The sequence below is a fragment of the Podarcis erhardii genome (assembly GCF_964252035.2).
Source record: "Podarcis erhardii genome assembly, chromosome: 2".
NCBI classification, from domain to species: domain Eukaryota; kingdom Metazoa; phylum Chordata; class Lepidosauria; order Squamata; family Lacertidae; genus Podarcis; species Podarcis erhardii.
Window position 1 is genome coordinate 33,205,172 of NC_138498.1, and position 21,336 is coordinate 33,226,507.

At 44.7% G+C, this 21,336-nt stretch overlaps 1 protein-coding gene and 1 long non-coding RNA gene across 3 annotated transcripts in view; one reads left to right on the top strand and one right to left on the bottom strand.

Moving 5' to 3' along the window:
* LOC309335649 (ankyrin repeat domain-containing protein 40-like) overlaps positions 1–21,336 on the top strand; it is an 84,825-nt gene that overhangs the window by 20,022 nt on the left and 43,467 nt on the right. The window contains exons 1-2 of one of the 2 annotated variants that reach the window (XM_081850869.1): positions 4,134–4,241; positions 17,319–17,410. The exons of the other annotated variant lie outside the window; for it this stretch is intronic. Coding sequence (XP_081706995.1) covers positions 4,149–4,241; positions 17,319–17,410 — 185 coding nt within the window. The 5' untranslated portion in view covers positions 4,134–4,148. Of the gene's footprint in view, positions 1–4,133; positions 4,242–17,318; positions 17,411–21,336 lie in introns of those variants that run through there. 2 annotated transcript variants of the gene reach the window in all.
* On the bottom strand, positions 4,808–5,947 carry LOC309335850. The gene is made up of 2 exons (XR_014153774.1): positions 5,813–5,947; positions 4,808–5,103 (listed from the first exon to the last, which is right to left on the bottom strand). It is a non-coding gene; the product is annotated as an uncharacterized lncRNA (long non-coding RNA).

A 21,336-nucleotide genomic window follows, 5' to 3' on the forward strand; every position in this document is an offset into this window, starting at 1 on the left:
ACAGGCTCTGTTTTGATTGGATTTGTGTAGCTGACTTTGAAAAACCAAGCTTCAGATGAATAATCTGATAAACTACTAGGCTGACCTCATTTGTAGAATGCAGGCCCCATAGGAAAACATACCCTGTCTCTTACAACAAGGGGCCTCAATCTCAAGGTCTTGCCGAACCTCTTCCAGGTTCATTGAGCACCAAGGGGCAGTCCATAAAATATATGCCCTTTATTATGTATGTGTAGTAGATTTGTGGAAAAGACATGACTGGGCAATGGTTAAAATAGGACCAAGCATGAGAAGACGATCTTTCTTTCTTTCTTCCTCTTGAAGGGATAACATTCTTTTTGGATGGTCCCAAAATGCTGGCCTGTTTATAGGACATACAGTACACAGAATATGAGAATAACAGCATCCTTTCTCTGCTTTGTTTCCAACATCACAGCAAGGTGCTATGAGGACAGGTGCAGGAAGGACAGAGAGAAGCTTTAGGAAAGGCAGCGCTGTCGTGAATGGGAGTTGTAGTCCAACACTTGGAAAGCATCATATTGGGTATTCGTGCGCTAACCACTACACCACCCTGACCAACCTCACTATTCTTTCACCATCAGCTCAGCCTGATAAATTGGATTTGATGTCATGTAGTGCTGTTCTTTCTTGTTCTCTGTGTTTTGGATCAACACAGCTGCCAAGATTTTGGGCATGTCTATGGACTCTATTTGTGGGATGTGGCTATGGGCTTTTTTGTTGTTGTAGGGGGCAGGACTTTGTTGGGGGGGGGCAGAACTGACACGATTGTTCAGTTAGTTAAATATTTCTATTGTTTTACTTGATCGGGGGGGGGGGCAGCTGCCGCTCCCTGCCCCCAGCTACTCCCATGGCTATGGGGGCTGTCAAAATTAACTCCTGCACCAACGGTTCCCATTTTGCCACTGATAAAAAGTTGGCCATTGATCCACAGAGAGATACTCACAGTGGTGTTTGAATAAATCATTCTGTTTGGCTGCATCCCTGTTGACTCTATTCTTATGCTGTAAATCGGGTCCTTTGGGAATTTGGAGGAGGGTTTTGGAGATAAGACTGTATCTCACTGGGTAGAGGGCACCGTTTTCATGCCAAAGGCCCAATCTCATTCCCTGGCATCTCCAGTTTCAAAAAGTCAGGTAGCCGTTGTTAAGAAAGAGGGCTGCTGCCAGCCAGAGTGGGTAATATTGTGTGTGCTAGGTGGACAAGCAGTCTGACCTGCTTTACAGTAGCTCCCTTGTGCACCTGAGACTGATGTTCTTAGCCTGCAGATCACGAAGCAGTGCAAATCATGACGCAGGATTAGAGTGGAATTACGTTACAGTGAAGCCTTTAAGCGATCTGCTTCATGAATATGGCTGCGGATGTGCGGCTAAGGTGTGCTTTTTGCTGTTTGTTACACAGACTCAAGTTCCACAGTAATTTTGTGGCTGGCCTATAGAAATCAAGAGATTCCCCCCCTTGAGCATCTTTCCATTTGCCAGAACAAGAGAGCTTGATTTGAGCAGCACATGATTAGGAAGCTCACGTCACACCCACCCACTGAATTTCAAATTGTCTTTTCTGGAAACAACAAGCTGCTCTGGGAATAATCTAGTCCTGGATGACACTGGAGAGTGCCACTCTGGCGTTTTCCTGTCAGAGGCCTTTTAGGCTTTTGTTGGATGCTGCAGACTATTTTCATTACGAGAGCAAGAGCTGTATACTTGCTACAATACGCTCGGTCTGAAGAATCATTTGGCTTTTCATTGACAAGAAGGAAAAATACTACAGTATACCGTCCCATTTCTAGGTTATGATGATTTTCTGCCTGCTTTTATGAATGCAGAACTAAAATGTGCTGCTCAGTCTGTATAATCCTCATCAGTCAATTTTTAAAAATTCCCTTTTTATGTTAAATAATGTAATTCGAATTCTAAATAACAAATGAGACCTGAAATAATGAGCTGTATCCAGTGCTAGCCCCAGAGTAGACCCAGTGAAAGTTAATGGGCATGACTAACTTAGATTTATTAATTTAGATAGCCCTACTCTGAGAACTAGTGATGTATGGAAGTGAGAGCTGGACCATAAAGAAGGCTGATCGCTGAAGAATGGATGCTTTTGAATTATGGTGCTGGAGGAGACTCTTGAGAGTCCCATGGACTGCAAGATGATCAAACCTATCCATTCTGAAGGAAATCAGCCCTGAGTGCTCACTGGAAGGACAGATCGTGAAGCTGAGGCTCCAATACTTTGGCCACCTCATGAGAAGAGAAGACTCCCTGGAAAAGACCCTGATGTTGGGAAAGATGGAGGGCACAAGGAGAAGGGGACGACAGAGGACGAGATGGTTGGACAGTGTTCTCAAAGCTACCAGCATGAGTTTGACCAAACTGCGGGAGGCAGTGGAAGACAGGAGTGCCTGGCGTGCTGTGGTCCATGGGGTCACGAAGAGTTGGACATAACTAAACGACTAAACAACAACACTCTGAGAACATGTTGCAATGTGAGGTGAAGTTGTTCAGTGTTTCAGCTGCTCCCCACCCCAGTTTTCTGTCTCCCCTCAACCATCTGATAGCACCAGGAAGGTGCTTGTTGGTGCAAATGGTGACAATGACCTCCTCCAGTGGCCTTGAGACTTTTGCAGTGCCTCCATTTTTTCTCCCTTTGGCTGTACTAGCAAGGCCAGATTAAGGTGGTTGGGGGCCCTGGAGGAATTCCAAAAATAGGACTCTCCTTCCCCTTCCAAAAGCAATGCATGAAATAAGGCACCACAGAATCCATATTGAGGTATCTTAAAGGCTATTGGTAGGATTCACCTAACAAACACCATCAGCAGAGGCCCTGCACAAGGCATCTGCATAATTGACTCGGGGGTGATTGGGGGAACTCCCAGGACAGCACATGGATGGGGGGGTCATTCTGTTTGGGTAACTGATAGGCTTGCACAGGTGGAAAATTCAACATAGTGTGAATTACCCCCCCCCCCAATATTATTAATCAAACTTGCATTGACTACGAAAAAAATACTCTAAGGCTGTACTGTTTCACATCTCTCAGCAAAACACAAACATCTGGGCAACCTTAACAAACAAAAAGAGAACACTCTGAGCACATGCAGTAAGTTTCATATTTTAAACACTTGTTGTTTTTGTTCACTTCCCATCTTAGGTCAGTCATCAGCTCTCAGCCTAACCTACCTTACGTAGCTGTTGCGAAGATATAGGACACAGGTAGGCAAACTAAGGCCCGGGGGCCAGATCCGGCCCAATCGCCTTCTAAATCCGGCCCGTGGATAGTCTGGGAATCAGCATGTTTTTACATGAGTAGAATGTGTCCTTTTATTGAAAATGCATCTCTGGGTTATTTGTGGGGCCTGCCTGGTGTTTTTACATGAGTGGAATGTGTGATTTTATTTAAAATGCATCTCTGGGTTATTTGTGGGGCATAGGAATTTGTTCATTTATTTTTCCAAAATATAGCCCGGCCCCTCACAAGGTCTGAGGGACAGTGGACCAGCCACCTGCTGAAAATGTTTGCTGACCCCTGATATGGGAGGCAAAAAATCTCCACATGTAACCAAGTGCGGCTGGTGGTGGTTGCCTTTGTTCTGATGAACTGGTGCTTTGTAAGTTAATTTTACACTGAATTCTTAATGACTGCCTGGACCTCAGCTACTTATTTGCAGTAAATAACTTGTAGGGAGCACCTGATCTCTCATGAAACCACCATAGGACAGGTTGCCAGGAAGAAAGGAATCAAAGGGGAAATCTGGGCAATTCCAGGGATTAGAAAGGGATTCTTGCAACATGTCAGCCAAATAAATCAATCACAGTTCTGACTTTACTCATTGGTTAAAAACACTGGAAGGCAGGGAACAGCCTGGCTGGCTTCCCTCCCAGAAATAGCTTAGAAGTTTGCCTGTACATTTTGCTTTATATCTTTTCTTCTAGTGGGGTTAGAGGTTTACTCTCTCCCTCCCCCCGCAAAAAAGCTCAGAGTCTGGGCCCCCTTAAGGCATTGGCCCTGGTGCAATTAATTGCACATTATACATCTGATCACAGGCAGTAGGCAGGGGCCAATCACACCCTTTAAAAAGCACATAGAAGTGAAGAAGGAAGTGAAAAAAGGGCACTTCCTCTCTCAACTCCATGACCTTTTCCAGGCTGAGACCAGGACTCAACCTCCCAAGGACATGTGGGGAAGGGGCCGGCATAAACGTTGAAAGAAGCAGACAGAAAAAGGTGAGGTTGTGGGGAGGGCAGCAGTAACCACCACCAACCCATTGCTATTGTGGGAGGGAGTGTGTAGCTTGTAGGTTTGCTTTTTTTTTTGTTTTGCCTCTTGAGTTTCTCCTTCTCTCTAGGGCTGATTTTGTCTCTCTGGTTGGGTTTGTCTGTGTTCCTCTTTATTTTGCTAGGCCTGTGTATATTGGAAGAAGAGGAGTTTGCCTTCTGTAAAAGTGGTGTTTGTGTGGCTGGCCGCATGTAATAATATAAATTTTATTTATACCCCGCCCTCACTGGCCAGAGCCGGGTTCAGGGCAGCTAACAACAGTAAAAATTACAGTAAAAACAGAATGGGGGAGGGGGAACCAATTTAAAATACAGGTCAAAATGCAATTTAAAATGCAGCCTCATTTTAAAAGTAGCCCATAGATAAAAAATGTCCTACTACCGCAGTCGTTTGGTGAATGGGCAGCCCCCCAACCCATTAACAGTCATTTTTGTGAGGGTGCCCATGGCCCACTCCCAAGGGCGTAAACATGCCCATGGGCCTCAAATGACTTAATTAGGCTGGATTTAAAAAAAAACAAAAAACTTTTCCTTTTTTTAAGGAGGAGGAGTGTACTTTATTCATTCATTTATTGCATTTATATCACATCTTTTTCTCCAAGGCGTTCAAGGTAGTGGACATGGCACTCCCCTTCCCCCATTTAATCCCCTCAACAACCCTGAGAGGCAGTGCCTGGTGCAAGGTCACCCAGTGAGCTTCATGGCCGAGTGGGGATTTGAACCCTGGTCTCCCAGGCAGAGATGATGCGTCTCTCATTTGTGGGTGGTGCCATTTGGGCTACAGTAAGCAATGTCACTCCCAGCCTGGACACTGGAAATAGAAAGGATGGTCATAATCTCCACAGAAAAGTAATTATTTACAATATGTAACGGCAACCTTAATATTTCCCCCTAAACTTCAGTCCCAATACTTGCCCAGCATCTCCAGCTAAAATATATAAGATAGAAAGCAAAACTGGGAATTATCCCTTCATCAGAGCTTGAAAAAAAGACTGCTGCTCTGTTTTAGACAGTCCTGGGTTTGATTGGGCCAATGGCAGATTACTATTTATATGTTCTTAGTATTAATCTTAGGGTAGCCAAATGCAAAAGAGAACATGGCTGCTGCCCCTTTAATAGTTGGACAGAAGAGGGGATTTCAGCAGATACAGTTCCCATTACAAGCTACACCTGCTGAACTTTCCTCTTTTCTACAACTATGAAAGGTGCAGGGCTCTTTTTCGGTACCCAGGCAGCCTAATCCTTCTCCACAGAAATGTAGCTGAAGTTGAGGACGCTAAGATAGGCACAGAGCAGTAGAGGTTGCTTGAAAATTTCAAAAACACCATTTGGCACTTTAAAATAAATTATTTACTACTTGTCATACCCAATTATCTAACAGAGTCAAAATGAGCAATTCCCCCCCAATTCCATTTAGGAAAAAGGACGCTGCTAAGGTAATGTCAGTGCTTCCTGATGCTGGCTTTTCCTATTGATTTTAGTGCTTTTGCAAATAATTGGTACAGTGTAGTGTTGCTTACCTGCAAGCCAGGTGTTAATTGTGTGCCAGATTCCAAATCCCATGCAGATAGTTGCAAAGGACTACTGGTGTGTGTGTCTGTGTGAGGGAGCAATAACAGAATCCACTGCGCAAAACTAGAAATGGTATCTCTAAGCCCCATGATAATGTGAGGCGCTTCCTGTTTTCCTCTCAGTTTTGCACACAGCTACTGTTGCTGGGGAAGCTGACATCTAGGAGCGCCCTTAGCAATTAAGGCAGGAGCCAGTATGGACACGCTTTCCCTTGTGTGTCACTAAACTCATTATATTGGCAGTCAAACAGGAAATAAAAGCCGGGCAAGCTTCTCCCGTTCCTCAGCAATGGAGTCACTGCAAGGAGGAGTGCTAGGATTAGGAAGAGCAGCCCAGAGCGTCTCTTTTCCTTTCACCTTTCCATAGACACAAAACTCAGAGGTGTAGCCGTGTTAAGTCCATTGCAGCAATAACAACAGTGGAGTGATTGCACCAGAAGCTTTCCTGGGCCATAGCTAAGCTTGTCCAATGAATGAAGCATTACCCAAATTTGGCAGATTACACAAAACACCCTCACATGGGTGCGGAGGGGAAATGTTGTAAGCGGTGAGGGCGAAAAGGCTACAAAATGCAAGGAAGCAGAAGGCTTCTAAGATTGCTATACAGCACCAAAATGTATACAGTGGTACCTCTGGTTACAAACTTCATTTGTTCCGGAGGTCTGTTCTTAACCTGAAACAGCTCTTAACCTGAGGTACCACTTTAACTAATGGGGCCTCCTGCTGCTGCCGGCGCACGATTTCTGTTCTCATCCTGAGGTAAAGTTTTTAATCTGAGATACTACTTCCGGGCTAGCGGAGTCTGTAACCCGAAGTGTTTGTAACCCGAGGTGTTTGTAACCTGAGGTCCCACTGTACAAATTAGTGCTCTTACTGCAGTACTAATTTAACATACAACAGAGGGTTGCTTTTCCATTAGAGGTGTTAAATTAACATAGGATAGCTGGCTGGGAACCATGATCTCCCCACCCTGCAATAAAACGACTCTTGTAGCTCAGTGGTAGAGAATCTGCTTCGTATGTAGAAGATTCCTGATTCAATAACCAGCATCTCCAGGTAGTAATCAGAGAACCTCCTACACACAAAGCCCTTAAGAGAGTCTGTGTGGACAGTACTGCGCTGAATGGACCAGTATTCTGACTCTGTATAAGTCAGCTTCCTATGAGTCTTTTTCCAGGCCAAACGTCAGTGGATGCAGAATTATTGCCATGAAGAAAGCTTCAGCTCTCGAATTCCCCCCTACCATGCCGTTGCTAAAGGCACAGGAACTCTGCCAGTCCTAGCCCCATTCTATCCTTTAACTCAGCACCACCCATATCCAGTCCTCCAGCCCTTTTAGTCAGTACTGCTGCACCCATTAGCCCTTTGCTTGCATGGATAATTCAGGTCGCTGTGATGCGAAGTAAAATGCTGGTGGCAGCAAACACAAATGGCCCGCATGCTTCTCAGGTTCAGGTTTGCTAGTGAACCAGAAGAACCAGAAAAGCTGCCAGATCAAGGTCCAGAAGACAGCAGAGGTGGACTTTCCCCCCCTGTGTTTTTAAACAGGTCTGTAGGACATTCTTATCAGGTGGACCTTTAAAAAAGGCAATTAACCCTGGAGTGCTCAGTGTCCAAACCGCTGTGCACAGGAAACGGAGGGTCACTGCATTTTGTGAGGTTTTTAATCTCTGTTGAAGGGATTGCAGGATGAGGAGCTTAAGATGCAGGTTTTATTTATTTAAAAGGGCATTCCCTTCCGGTCTTAATGCTGTAGAAAAATAAAGGATGACCTCTCCCTGCCCCTTAAACCTGAACGTTAGTGGCGTCAAGATGTTTAATGAGTAGTTTTCGGTGGCATAATATACGAGAATAGTGAGGAATAGAAATAGAAAAGATGGGGAAATAATAATAAAAAGAGAAGGGTTCTACTTTCTAAGAATTTCTTTGGGCCTCCTCCACTGGCATTTACCACAGTTATACTCTGCAATGTGCTCTGTAACCTTGACACAAGAATAGGGCATTAGTGATGGATTTGTTCTGCTTTATTGGTTTGTTCTGGGATGCATCCGCAATGCTACCACATTGTTGCTGTCTGGAGAGGCTGTGATGCAGCAAAGAAGCACAACCCACCCTGAACATCTGTGGTATGAGAAGTTACTGGATCTCAGCAGGAAATTGCAGGATATGCACTATTTGGAAACGAAGCAAGCCTGAAAAGAATTGCAGGCACAAATCGTATTGAAGGTGGGATCACAGGCGACCGCCCCAATAGCATTGTGAGCACAACTCATCATGAAGCGGTTTACACATTCCTGATTACTTTGCATTCAGTGCGCTCCTGCCAGTGCTGTGCACACATAGCATTAGCCATAATCCATATCTATCCTATATCTAACTTTTTGTTTCTGATGAAATACTGTGTTTTGATGTATTCCACCCCCCCCCAAACCAGCTTTGATTGAAATGGAGTAAAAATGACGGAGCTACATTTTAACCTAGTAGTGTGAACACATCTGATGAGCAGGAGAATTTGGGAAAGGAGCCCAGCAGGTGGGGAGATGAGGATTCACATCCCAGGGAGGGACTGAACAGGCTGTTAGGGAAGCGTTCTGCCCCCAAACTATTGAATGTCCTGGGCCTGAGTTTCATGGCACCTTAAAGACAACACACATTTATTATGCCATAAGCTTTGCTGAATTCAAGCCCACTCCAACAGACACATTCATCAGTTTCATTGCAGTGTTGTATAAACGGGGACCATGAAACATGAGCAAAGAGATTGAATAAATAATGCCAAATATTAATTTAGAGATGCCTCGTTGCTGTTTCGGTTGCACTTGCCACTCACACCTCCAGCAAATGCCAATATGCCAATATGTGTGTCCTCTTCTATACTGCAGATCTGAAAACAATAACCAGTCACTTTATGACTTGTATCTGGTTTTTATGTTTTACAGTTCTACAACACCCCGATATTTATGATATGGTGGTACGGAAACAAAACACCATTTATTTTCTTACAAATGGTACAAGCCAACAAATACTCTTAAGGGACAAAAGTGTGATCCAACACATAAGAAACACAAATGGATGATTTTAAAAATCAGTGTAGTTGCATTACACAAAATCTAAATAGTCCCATGCTGTACTATAGTTCATCCTAAACAGACGGTTCATAGTCTTCAACAACAGGTTGTAGTGCGAGCTGCTTTGAAGAAGAATCAGAGATCAGAGGATTGCTTGCTCCAGTGCTAGTGGGTATAAGGAATATTAAGTCAGTGTGTCTTACAAAACTATATGCTCTTGGTGATTAGATACGAAATGGAGGCAGGGCCCTTTTGTAGTTGGGTAGAACTGGGAATTTTGGCAGGTGCAGTTTGGCAGCAGCATCTGTTGAGATTTCCCTCTTCCGTGCAGCTGTTAAAAGGTACAGAAATGCTCTCATCCTTTGCGCTTGACCATCCTACACATATTTTGTCATAACGGGGCAGGGGGGGGGAATTCCCCCTCGCTTCATAAACACCAGCTAAAGAAGCTAATGAGCAAAATAGGCAGTTCTAAAATTTCCTCCAACAGTTACAAGCATCTCTATCTTGTGATGTCAAGTGCCACCTGGTGTTTGACTTAGTGAAAAGCAATGGGATGTGGACCATTATTTCTCAAGCACCATCTTGTGTACCTTGCACAGAATACCAAGCACAAAAAATTCCCTGTACTAGCATTTTTTCTGTTTGGGGGGGTAGAGGTGGGGTGGCCATCAGCAATGCTTACTCCTTGGCAGATGCCCCCTTTTGTACTGCAGCACTTTAAAAAATGGTTGGAATGGAATGAAGCAACTTTTTTGATGCTCTATATCTAAAGCATAACTTCTGATGTATTTGATTTATTTGGTTTTTTTTTTTAAGTATGCCCTGCCTCTTGTCTTTAAAAAATAGAAGAGACAAGTCACATTTTTTCAACCCCATTTGCTTTCACAGCACGGGCAAATAATTGAGTTCATATTCACCAGGGGATGGAGAACTTGTGGTCACATTCCCTCCCGGGAAACCTCCTATAGACCATATATGAACGGTGGGAGCTAGGACCAAAGACAAAAATGGGCAGAACAATGGATGAAACTCATTTGTACAGTAAACTGTATTCCAGCCACACCAAAGTTAGAGGTTTACACCCCCCCCCTCTTCATCCCTGCAAGCAAGAGGTGTTATCACAATTCAAGAGACATGTTTCAGAGAGCCAGCGTGGTGTAGTGGTAAAGAGCGGTGGACTCGTAATCTGGTGAACAGGGTTCGCTTCCCTGCTCCTCCACATGCAGCTGCTGGGTGACCCTGGGCTAGTCACACTTCTTTGAAGTCTCTCAGCCCCACTCACCTCACAGAGTGTTTGTTTTGGGGGAGGAAGGGAAAGGAGAACGTTAGCTGCTTTGAGACTCCTTTGGGTAGTGATAAAGTGGGATATCAAATCCAAACTCTTCTATTAAAAAAAAGAGAGAGACTTGTTTCAGCCAAACACAAGCACTCAAGGAGGGCACAGAGCAGGTCCAATGAATGCTGTGGCCTGGGAAGAGTACAGAGGGTCTGTTGGAGAGGTCTCTGTAGGGCTGCATTTGGGCCCCAGGCCTGAGGTTCCGCACCCCTGATAGGCACACAATTGCCTTGAGAATTAGTTGGGCCACTGCAAATGGTCTTGTGGCCTGACCACGATGGGTCACACGGAGGGATCATTTATACGGGTCACCACTATATGTGATTGCTCCCCTCGTGATTCTTCAGACTGTGAGATAAAAGTATTGTTTTCATTTGTGTAAATAAGCCCTCAAAATAATTCTGTGCCATCCAGCTCTTTTGAATGGGAACCATTAATTGCAAAGCACCTTTTAAGGTTGAATTGGCAACCACAGATTTAACTTAATGTTCCAGGGAGCTTTCAGTTTGCGAAATAAATGTACAAGTTTATTACTGGCCCTGCTCCTGTACCTTTCAGAACAGCCTAATGTACCAAAATTTAAGTTTTTCCTGACATGCATTGAGGTTAATAGTGGAAAAATACATTTTACTATCCCTTATAGGTTTTTTTTTTTTTTTTAATCCCCTTAAATCTGAAACTGACAGACATCTCCATACTTAAGAGGGAGGGTACATGGGATTCCTTTTACAATGCAAGTCATTAGTTACCTGAAAACCTATTCTTCAGTGTGCGGATCCTATGTAGGTCTGAATTGGCCCAAATATACCCTCCCCTTACTCACATGCTTTGGCCTACTTTGAAAGCACATGATTTCCCTCAAAGGATCCTGGGAATGTAGTTTACTCCTCACAGAGCTACAATTCCCAACACTTTTAACAAACTACGGTTTCAAGGAGTTTTTGTGGGAGTCGTGTGCTTTCAATGTATGGCGTCTATGCAGCCTTCCAGCCTTGCAATTTGATCTGGTGATCTTGCACAGAGTTCTGTGACAGAAGTGTGATCATACCCGCCTTAAGCAGCCTATATATTCCAAGTGTGTTTTTGCCTTAGAAGTCGTCTCCTTTTACTCAGCCCTAGCCATTTTGCTGCTTCTCCATAGGTGGGTGGTTGAGATCAGATCAAGAAGCAGCTGGTTAAAACAACACAGACACTTAGCTCAACGCAGCCAATGCTATTTAAGTGATGAGCCGTGGGATAAAGTGAGGCTGTTGTGTGACGGTTCACTTCTCTCTTCTGCAAAATGGTTCCGCTTGAACATTCTGCAGATAGCTACCACCAGCGCATACCATTTGCAGCAAACGGGGCACTTGGCACTACATTTCGTAAAGATTCTCCTCCTTTTCCCTTTGGCAGCCAAGCATTTGTGGTTTAGCAGAACAGAAGGAAAAGTGCTTATCGCTAGTGGACCAGAAAGTGAATCTGAGGTCTGTGGGAGGATTGTGGTTTCATTCGCGTGTGGGTTCCAGCCCCAGATTTTCATTCCTTGGAGAGCTGTGAGCCCCCAAAAAGTGTAGGGTATTTAAGCACTGCACTCAGTCTGAAAGTTATTGCTATATTATAATCGGGTGTCAGAATGAATTCTGGAGTGTAACAAACTGTATGTAAGGTTTGTAGGTTTTGCCACAGACCATCTCTTGGGAAAGTCTGTTCCACTGTCAAATGACTTCTACTGTCAGTAAATTCTTCCCTATATTTAGCTGGAATCTCCTTGAATCCACTAGTCTGTGCCCTAGCCTCTGGAGCAGAAAAACACAAGCTTGTTCCATCCTCCATGTGGCAGCCGCATAGATATTGGAAGATGGCTTTTATATCTCATCTCATTTTTGTCACATACTCAATTCTCTTAGCTCAGAGCTTTCCAAATGTGTGTCGTGACACATTAGCCTGTTCCTCATAAGGCTTGGTTTCCAGACCCTTGATCATCTTGCTTGCTCTCCTCTGCACACATTCCAGCTTGTCAACATCCTTTTTAAACTGTGGCACCCAGAACAGTGGTACCTCAGGTTAAGTACTTCATTCGTTTCGGAGGTCCGTACTTAACCTGAAACTGATCTTAACCTGAAGCACCACTTTAGCTAATGGGGCCTCCCGCTGCTGCCGCACCGCCGGAGCCCGATTTCTGTTCTCATCCTGAAGCAAAGTTCTTAACCTGAAGCACTATTTCTGGGTTAGCAGAGTCTGTAACCTGAAGCGTATGAAACCCGAGGTACCACTGTACAGCATTAACTTTTTTTGCTGCTGCATCACACTGTTGACTCATGTTAAGCTTGTGGTCTACAAAGACTCATAGATCCTTTTCACATGTACTACTGGCAGTCCAGATGTCCCCCATCTTTTATTTGTGCAGCTGGTTGTTCCTGCCTAAGTGTACATTTGTCCCTATTGAAATCCATTTTGTTAGTTTTGGCCCAGTTCTCCAATCTGTTAAGGAGTGTCATAAGTGAACAGTGGGGAGAGTAGAGATTTTCTTTACTAGCACAAATGTACCAAGGGAATAAGCCCTGAACATTTCCCCCTGACTCATGTTATATTCACAGTATGGACAGTTATGATTCTCTTGTCAGAAGTGGAGAAGCACAATTTACTTAAGAAGCACACAGGCTAACTTATCTTTAAGAACGGCTTTGCTGAGCTGGAGTGTAGTGCTTTGTCTCCAGATGTAAATAGCTACAGAGCTGAGAAGCTAATGAGCAGGGCATTTTGATAGATCATAATCTAGTATTCCCATTTACTTGACTTAGCCCTGAACCTACCTCTGTTGTTTTTATGCAGCGCAGGATGGGCAGCTGAAAATAAGCACAGGACTCCTGCACCTATAATAGATAGTTGTGTAGCAGAAGGAATTTACGCTGCATGGCAAGTTGCATAGAAAAGTAGAAGAGGAGGAGTTCAGATTTGATATCCCGCTTTATCACAACCCGAAGGAGTCTCAAAGCGGCTAACATTCTCCTTTCCCTTCCTCCCCCACAACAAACACTCTGTGAGGTGAGTGGGGCTGAGAGACTTCAGAGAAGTATGCAGCCTCCCTTGTTACCCCAGGGAATGGGGAAACACTGCCTCGCCTGCTGTTGCCATAAATCACCCCTGCGTTTGAAAGAAGGGGGTGAAGGCACTAGGTGCACAGCACCCGTGGGAGACGGCTCTCCTAGATGCTGTCTCTGATTGCGCGAACTGGTTGCAGGAGCTCAAAACAAACAATTGGAGAGAAGCAAATGCACATATTTCAAGTGAAGAACGGGAGTTAAGACTGCTAATTAAAGTGACCTCTGTGAAGTAGAGCGACGGGTTGGATTCAACAGGACAATAAATCAAGAAGAAGAAACTGTGTGGAAATGAACTATTAACCAAAGGTTTGGCTTATGGAGACTTGGAAAAGAATAAGGGCTTTTGGAATGACGCAGCTATAAAAAGAGAGTCGCCATGTTGGCAGCTTTTGTCGAAAGATTGATGATTGAAGAGGAGGAAGCTATGGCGGTTATCATATTGGACTCCTGGCAGAACCTCCTTGGAAGACCGAGAAAGGGAGTGACAGGCCTGCGAAGATTAACGAATGGATGGTAAAATTGTTTTCTCTATGGAAGTGATGAAAGGCAGCAGCCGTCTGAATATGACTGGAATGGATGAATGGAAAAACCCACACAGGACTACAAAAACATTTGTCTTCAACTCGCTTGCAGAGACTATCAGAGGTCACAAAGAAAAGGGAAAAATATATGAAAATAACAAGAAGAGATGTGGAAAACAACAAGATAGGATTGGATAGAATTGTGAACATCATTTGGACAGAATTGTGGATATTAAAGCAGCAGCAACAAGATGATTGGATCCCTTTCGGAACTTGAAATATGGGTACCCCCAACATAAATTTAAAATTTGGCTCTGTAATTTGGAATTAATGTGATTTGATTGGTCTGTTAATAAAAATTATTTAAAAAAGAGAGAGAGAGACTTCAGAGAAGTGTGACTGGCCCAAGGTCACCCAGCAGCTGCATGTGGAGGAGCAGGGAAGCAAACCCGGTTCACCAGATTACAAGTCTACGGCTCTTAACCACTACACCACACTGGCTCTCCAAAGGGAATTGCATGCAAACTATCCTTTTTTTGTCATGCAGATGACACCTGCTGAACTTCTATTGTCTACATGACTAGAACTGAAGGTGCAAGGAGCCCTGTCCTGTTTTACATCAGCCCTCCTTAGTTCCAGTTGCTGTTTCCTTACTTGTGCCTACACAACACACCAGCACAGTAGTTACATATTGACCTGAACTGAGACACAGTGAACCACTGTGAGTATTGCGTGTGTGTGTGTGTGTGTGTGTGTGTGTGTGTGTGTGTGTGTAGAGGGTTGGAAATAGCTCTGCCCACTCCAGTAGTCAGAGCTTCAGTGCCTTAAACAGCTGTATGACAAGCAGAGCTTGCTCTTAAATGTTGTTTTGTGTTGTCCTTTGATTCTGCTCTGTTGTAGTTGTTCTTAATTGTATGTTGCTCCGTTGGTTTTATTTGCAAACTGCTCTCTCGGAGTTTAATGGCTCATAAGTAATTTAAATGCATAAGATTCAGCTGGTAAAAGGCATTGCTTTCTCCGGCCTGTAAATTCAGTGGTAAGGGTGTGTGTGTGTGTGTGTGTGTGTTTGTGTGTGTGTGTGGAGACTTTACCTGCTGAATGTCTTCCTATCATACAACTCTTTTCCTGCAGTGGAAGGGTGGGGGTGGGAAAATAGAGGTGGAAACCTTATGAATACCTGTGACCTAGCAGAGAGGGCAGGATGGCTCACCCTGCATTTTATTTGCGCAGTGGTTGGGGGTGTAAACAAGCTGACAGGGTATAACTAAACAATTGAGGAAACCATCCTGGGCCTTGGCACCCTTTGGAAACCAGCCTTACAGTGCATTGCATGGGCGGATATTTTTAATATTTCATGATCCTGGCAGTTCTAGAATTAGAAAATATCCTGGGTGCTCTTGCGCGCGCTCTCTCTCTCTCTCTCTCTCTCTCTCTCTCTCTCTCTGTGTGTGTGTGTGTGTGTGTGTGTGTGTGTGTGTTTCCAGGCCTTACAGTGCCTGAGAGGAAACAGATAGGCATTTAGAAGAGCATGAATAGTAAGTTCAGGAGCTGGAACTGCTTCTCCCAGAGGGACTGCGTTGCTGCCTCTTTCATTGCAGGGTTAACCATTTCCTGCCCCTGGAGCTCCCCGGCTCTTGAAAATAAGGTGAATAGCAGGCAGCGACTACTTCCCAGTTGGGAAATGAAGGCTGCCATTCTGAACACAGGCTGCCGCACGCAACACACAAATTACATGGGGGTAGTTGCGTTCAGATATATGAATATAAGGCATACCAACATGTGTTTATTTGGAGAAATGTGCATTGAATTTGTGTGATGTCTTCTTGGAAACAAGCAAATGCAATGAGAAGCTGAGAGTAACTCAAATGGACAGATTATTATCCATTTGGAGTAGGGGTTGTGGTTTGTGTCCCCTTCGCCAGTCTTGAGAGTGCCCAGCAAAGCCTGGCCTTGCTACCTTCTGCAGCTGGCTCTGGATAAAAGTCCAGTCTCTTGACAGGCCACTTTGCACCTTGTGTTTTTTTTTTTCTGAAAAGAAATCAATCCTGCACCTATGTAGGAGAAATGTTCCAGGTGTGGTTTTCCTCATTGCAGCACTGCAATGACCTTAGAAACACCCTCCTCTTTCAGCAAAAGTCTTAGAAAAACCTGCTCAGAATTTGAAGCTGGCAATTTGAAACTCCTTAACTCTGTTTCGGACACAGGTGGCGCTGTGGGTTAAACCACAGAGCCTAGGACTTGCCAATCAGAAGGTCGACGGTTTGAATCCCCGCCATGGAGTGAGCTCCTGTTGCTCGGTCCCTGCTCCTGCCCACCTAGCAGTTTGAAAGCACGTCAAAGTGCTAGTAGATAAATAGGTACCGCCCCAGCAGGGAAGGTAAACGGCGTTTCCGTGCGCTGCTCTGGTTCCCAGAAGCAGCTTAGTCATGCTGGCCACATGATCTGGAAGCTGTATGGCGGTTCCCTCGGCCAATAAAGTGAGATGAGCGCCACAACCCCAGAGTCGGTCACGACTGGACCTGATGTTCAGGGGTCCCTTTACCCCTTTTTAACTCTGTTTCAGGAGAAAACAAAAGCAGGTAGGTCCCCCTGACATGCTGGTCTGGGTTGCTTCCATATATGTTAGTTGGTAGTTTCCTGTGTCTGGGGCAGGAGGGGCAGGACAGGACAGGAACAGCACGAGAAAAGAAGCAACTAGGAGGACGTCTGCTTCTCTTTTATAGCTTGTAACCCAGTTTCCAAGCCTGGTGCATACGTGGAGCAAGTTGCTCTGTCTGAGGGTTAAACTAGACCACGGGTATAAGGAATCTGTGGCCCTCCCGGTGTTGCTGGACTCCAGCTGCCATCATCCCTTCCAAGGACCACACTGGCTGGGACTGATGGGAGTTGGAGTTCTACAACATCTGGAGAGCCACCAGTGCCCTCACGCCTTACCTAGACCATTGCTCACATGTACATGAGCCTATGCCTTTTCCTCCGCTACATGGCCTTTTGCCTTTCAGTTCATACTTTAAAACTATATCCATGGTACCTGCCAGGTTCTCAGCCACGATGCTTCTGTTTGTTTGTCTCTAAATACCTGTAAACAGGTAGAAATACCTGCATGCTGTCCCACAAGCTCTTCTTGGGCTATCTGGCTTTGTATATGACCATTCCCTTTTTGCAATGGACTTTACCTCTGTGTGCAGTATTTCTCAGCTTATGCTTTGGGATTTTGCACACCAACAACACACTACATGCCCTCTTATCCCCTGAGTGAATCCATATTTTGTTTACCTAAATCCACGTTTAGTTTTTAAGGCTGCAGTTCTAAGCCTACTTAGGGCCAGTTCAGCTTGATAACTAGAGTGCTGTGATGATTAAGATCTCCCATAGTTTAGAGGTGGTTTTGTCGTCCATTTTCTTTGATGGCTGCCAATCGTGATGACTCTATTCCTCCAGGATCGGAGGCAGCATGCCTCCTCTGTATGCCAGTTGTGGGTTCCCACAGCAGAAACTGGAACACCACTGTGGGGAACAGGATGCTCAGCCAGGTAGGTCCTTGTTATGAACCAGAAACCAGGCTCTCCTGCCTATTTTATTATTATTATTATTATTATTATTATTATTATTAATTAGCAGCCTCGTGCTTTGCCGATCAGAGAGGCCAAACTCTGTGAAAGGGTTTTAATCTTCTTTCTTTAGAATCATACAGTCAGACCTCAGGGATCCAGCTCTCTGCCAATGCAGGAATCTTACTACTACAGCATCCTTGGTAGAGGAACATTAGTCTTTTGCTTAAAAACCTCTATTCATTAAAATAAACAAAACCCCAAAACCAACTACTGCTAGCTTTGCAGGGAAATTAATAGCTGCTCTTGCATTCCTGCCTTCTTCTCAACATCGTGTTTAACTTTCTTGCTATCAATTAGCTATTTATTTATTCTATTAAGTGACTTAGCTACCATCTTCCAGGACCCAATTCATTCCTAGTGCAGTGTAACAAAATTTTATAAAACCCTAATAATATATAGAACCATAAAATTAAAACCACTTTATGCCACTTTCAAACCGAGCTGCAGCTGTTAATTGCAATAATTGATAAATTTTAAAAAGCAGATTGAAATGACAATGTTTCTTTTAAAAATAGAGATGGGCCACCTGTATTTTCTTGGGACGTGAATGCCACAGGCATGGGGACTAGAGTGGGAAAGACCTTGTCCCTGGTACCTGTCAACCTCCTATTGATGGGCCCAGAGAGCAGCTTCTTAGTAGTAGACCCTCAAGTAACTGACAAGTTCTCTGAGGGTTCCTCCAGAAGAGAATTCATTCTGATTTGTCTGCACTGTACTTAGGCAGAGTTTTGACTGTATCCAGTTTTTACTGAGCATTTGTTCAGAGGGAAGTAATCAGCCAATGAGCATTCATCCTGATTTGGTTACATAGTGTTTACAGGTTTTCCTGTCAATTGTCCGTTCATTTCACACTTTTCAGTGCATTTCCCCATCACTTTCCTAACTGCAAAAAGTCTTAGGTTATTGTGGGTTTTTTAAAGGTAGATTTCAAGTGCCAGGGCAACAGAGTGCCTTAATCCACTTTTGTTGCCCGAACCTAATTTCCTTGGAATGCACTTGAATCCCTCCTGCAAAATACTCATTCTGGAGGCACCCTAAACTCAAATATGTTTTCCCAAGCCAAATGTAACGGCATTGCTTGTTGGCATGACAAATTATAAATGACAGTGGGAAGAATGTAGGAGAAAGGGAACGCCAACCCAGTGCTCCTTGCATACCTGCACCCTCGGGCCCTTGGAGGAGGTGCTGTGGGGGTGGGAGGGTGGGAAAGGGGCCCCTTCAAAAACAGGTGCAACATGTATTCATCAGGATTTCAAACTGCCAGGGGGCTGGACTTTGGGGGGCCCATGTGAAAGACTTGCTTCTTTTCTTAGGCCCTTCCCCCTGCCAAATCCTCCCCTCCCCCTCTGCCCCCTTCCTCTGAATTAGCAAGTTTGTTCTGAAGCCTTCCTTAGCCACCGAAGGGTAAAACAAAGAGGCCTTATTCGCGGCCAGCGCTGACAACCGAGCAAGTCAGACAGCTGTGTTGGGCCTTTGCAGTTTGAAGTGGCCCATTATGGCCCATCCTCGGCCACTGCGTGCCAGAGCTGAATGGAGCTGTGAAGAGAACTGAAGTCCTTTCTCTCCAGCTCCCATGTTATTTCCTCCTTCCGGCAACAGAGGGAATCTTTTTAGAGGAAAATGCCCATAGCAGACGGCTTCCATTTAGAAATATCTCAGCTAGGAGGCTTGGCCTGCCTATTGCCAGGCTTTGAGGGATGGCGGGGGGGGGGGGGAGAATGCTCCAAGAACTGGTGGCTGGGGGGGGTGGGGTGGATCGTGCTCATGTACAAGGCCCCCCCCCCAATCTCCCACTGTTTGACCCATCCTGCAAGCTGCGATGTAAGCCTGAATTGGCTGAGGAGGATTCCTCCAGCAGCATCGGTACTGCAATACAAGTACAGAACAATATGGGGCATCTTTGCTAGTCCCATGTTCTCCATCCTCCTCACCAGGATTTTGTACAATCTGTGATTCTGTATACAGTGGTACCTCAGGTTAAGTACTTAATTCGTTCCGGAGCTCCATTCTTAACCTGAAACTGTTCTTAACCTGAAGTACCACTTTAGCTAATGGGGCCTCCTGCTGTGGCCACGCTGCCAGAGCACGATTTCTGTTCTCATCCAGAAGCAAAGTTCTTAACCCGAGGTACTATTTCTGGGTTATCGGAGTCTGTAACCTGAAGCATATATAACCTGAAGCGTATGTAACCCGAGGTACTACTGTAGTGTAATTGTGGATCACAGGACATGCCTGCTGAGTTGTGAACCCCAACTTCGCATTTTTCAAGCTTGAGGCCTTAACCCTGATGGGACACTGCCATTTTTTAAAAAAACAACAACTGAAAACGTGTTTCCTTGTTATGAAATTAACCTTTCACAAAAACAACTCGCCTCTTAAATCTTAAATGATCTTTGTGATCATTGCTGCTAGCCAAATAGGCTTTTTTTTATAACCTGAGTGGGTTAAAACATTTCCACTACATATTTAGTCAGTTATACTTTCCACAGACATTCCCGTGGTTCATGCATAAGCTGAATCAGCCTTACGCACAAAACACAATATACCTTCCTACACACTTTCTGTTCCCCATCTGGAATGCAAACAATGCCAGTGGCCTCCTGCTGTATCCTCCATAAGCTAGCAGAGGCTGTTGCAGAAAAATGCTTCTAGCCAAACAGTCCCCATCTTCCTCTTTAACTGTAAAATGTCTCAATACAGATCACAGATGGATTAGCCTTTTGTACAATAGCAGAGGCAGCCTTTTGGGTTCTTCTAGACTGGCTTTCTTTGAAAGCTGAACAGGGAAGGAAGATGGCATGGATACTACATGCACCCAATATCAACTAGGCAGGTAGCGTCCCTTAAAGGTAAAGGTAAAGGGACCCCTGACCATTAGGTCCAGTCGTGGCCGACTCTGGGGTTGCGTCGCTCATCTCGCTTTATTGGCTGAGGGAGCCGGCGTACAGCTTCCGAGGTCATGTGGCCAACATGACTAAGCCGCTTCTGGCGAACCAGAGCAGCACACGGAAATGCCGTTTACCTTCCCGCTGGAGCGGTACTATTTATCTCCTTGCACTTTGACATGCTTTTGAACTGCTAGGTTGGCAGGAGCAGGGACTGAACAATGGGAGCTCACCCCGTCATGGAGATCTGAACCGCCGACCTTCTGATCAGAAAGCCCTAAGCTCTGTGGTTTAACCCACAGCGCCACCCGCATCCCTTAGCACATACCTATTCCTTGATAAAAGTTGGCAAGTGAACATGCTGAAGTTATGTGGGCCTATACTACCATAGAATTAATTCCCAATGAGCACTTACTTTGTCTTAAACTTGTTTAGGGTTGCAGGCTTTAACTTGTTTAACCGTCATTCCTTCTTCCCAAGGAATCCTGGGCATTGTAGTTCTGTGTAAGACAGAGGTGGGGAAACTGTGGCTCACCAACTCTCATCAGACCCAGCTGACACGATCAGTGGTCACAGCAACATCTGGAGGGCCCCAGGTTCCTCACCCCTGGTGTAAGAGAAGGATCTGTAACAAAATTCTCAGGAACTCGCTGAACTACAATTCACCAAGATTATCTTGGTGGATGAAGCATTGGCAGTTAAAGCTGGTTAACCCCAATGCAAACTAACCACGCTAAAAGTAAATTTAGACATTTAGCCTTATTAACACTCATTAAGTGATGAAAGTTTACCAATCTTGATTGGCTTCCTACTTGCTATAGCTCAGTCGTAGGGGATGAGGGGGAGAAAATAGATTTAGTTCATATTTTATACATAACCTACACTTTCCAAAACATGGTGTGAACAGAAACATATCCCTCCTTTGAAATTCATAAGATTTTCAATTTTGCAGCATAGCTC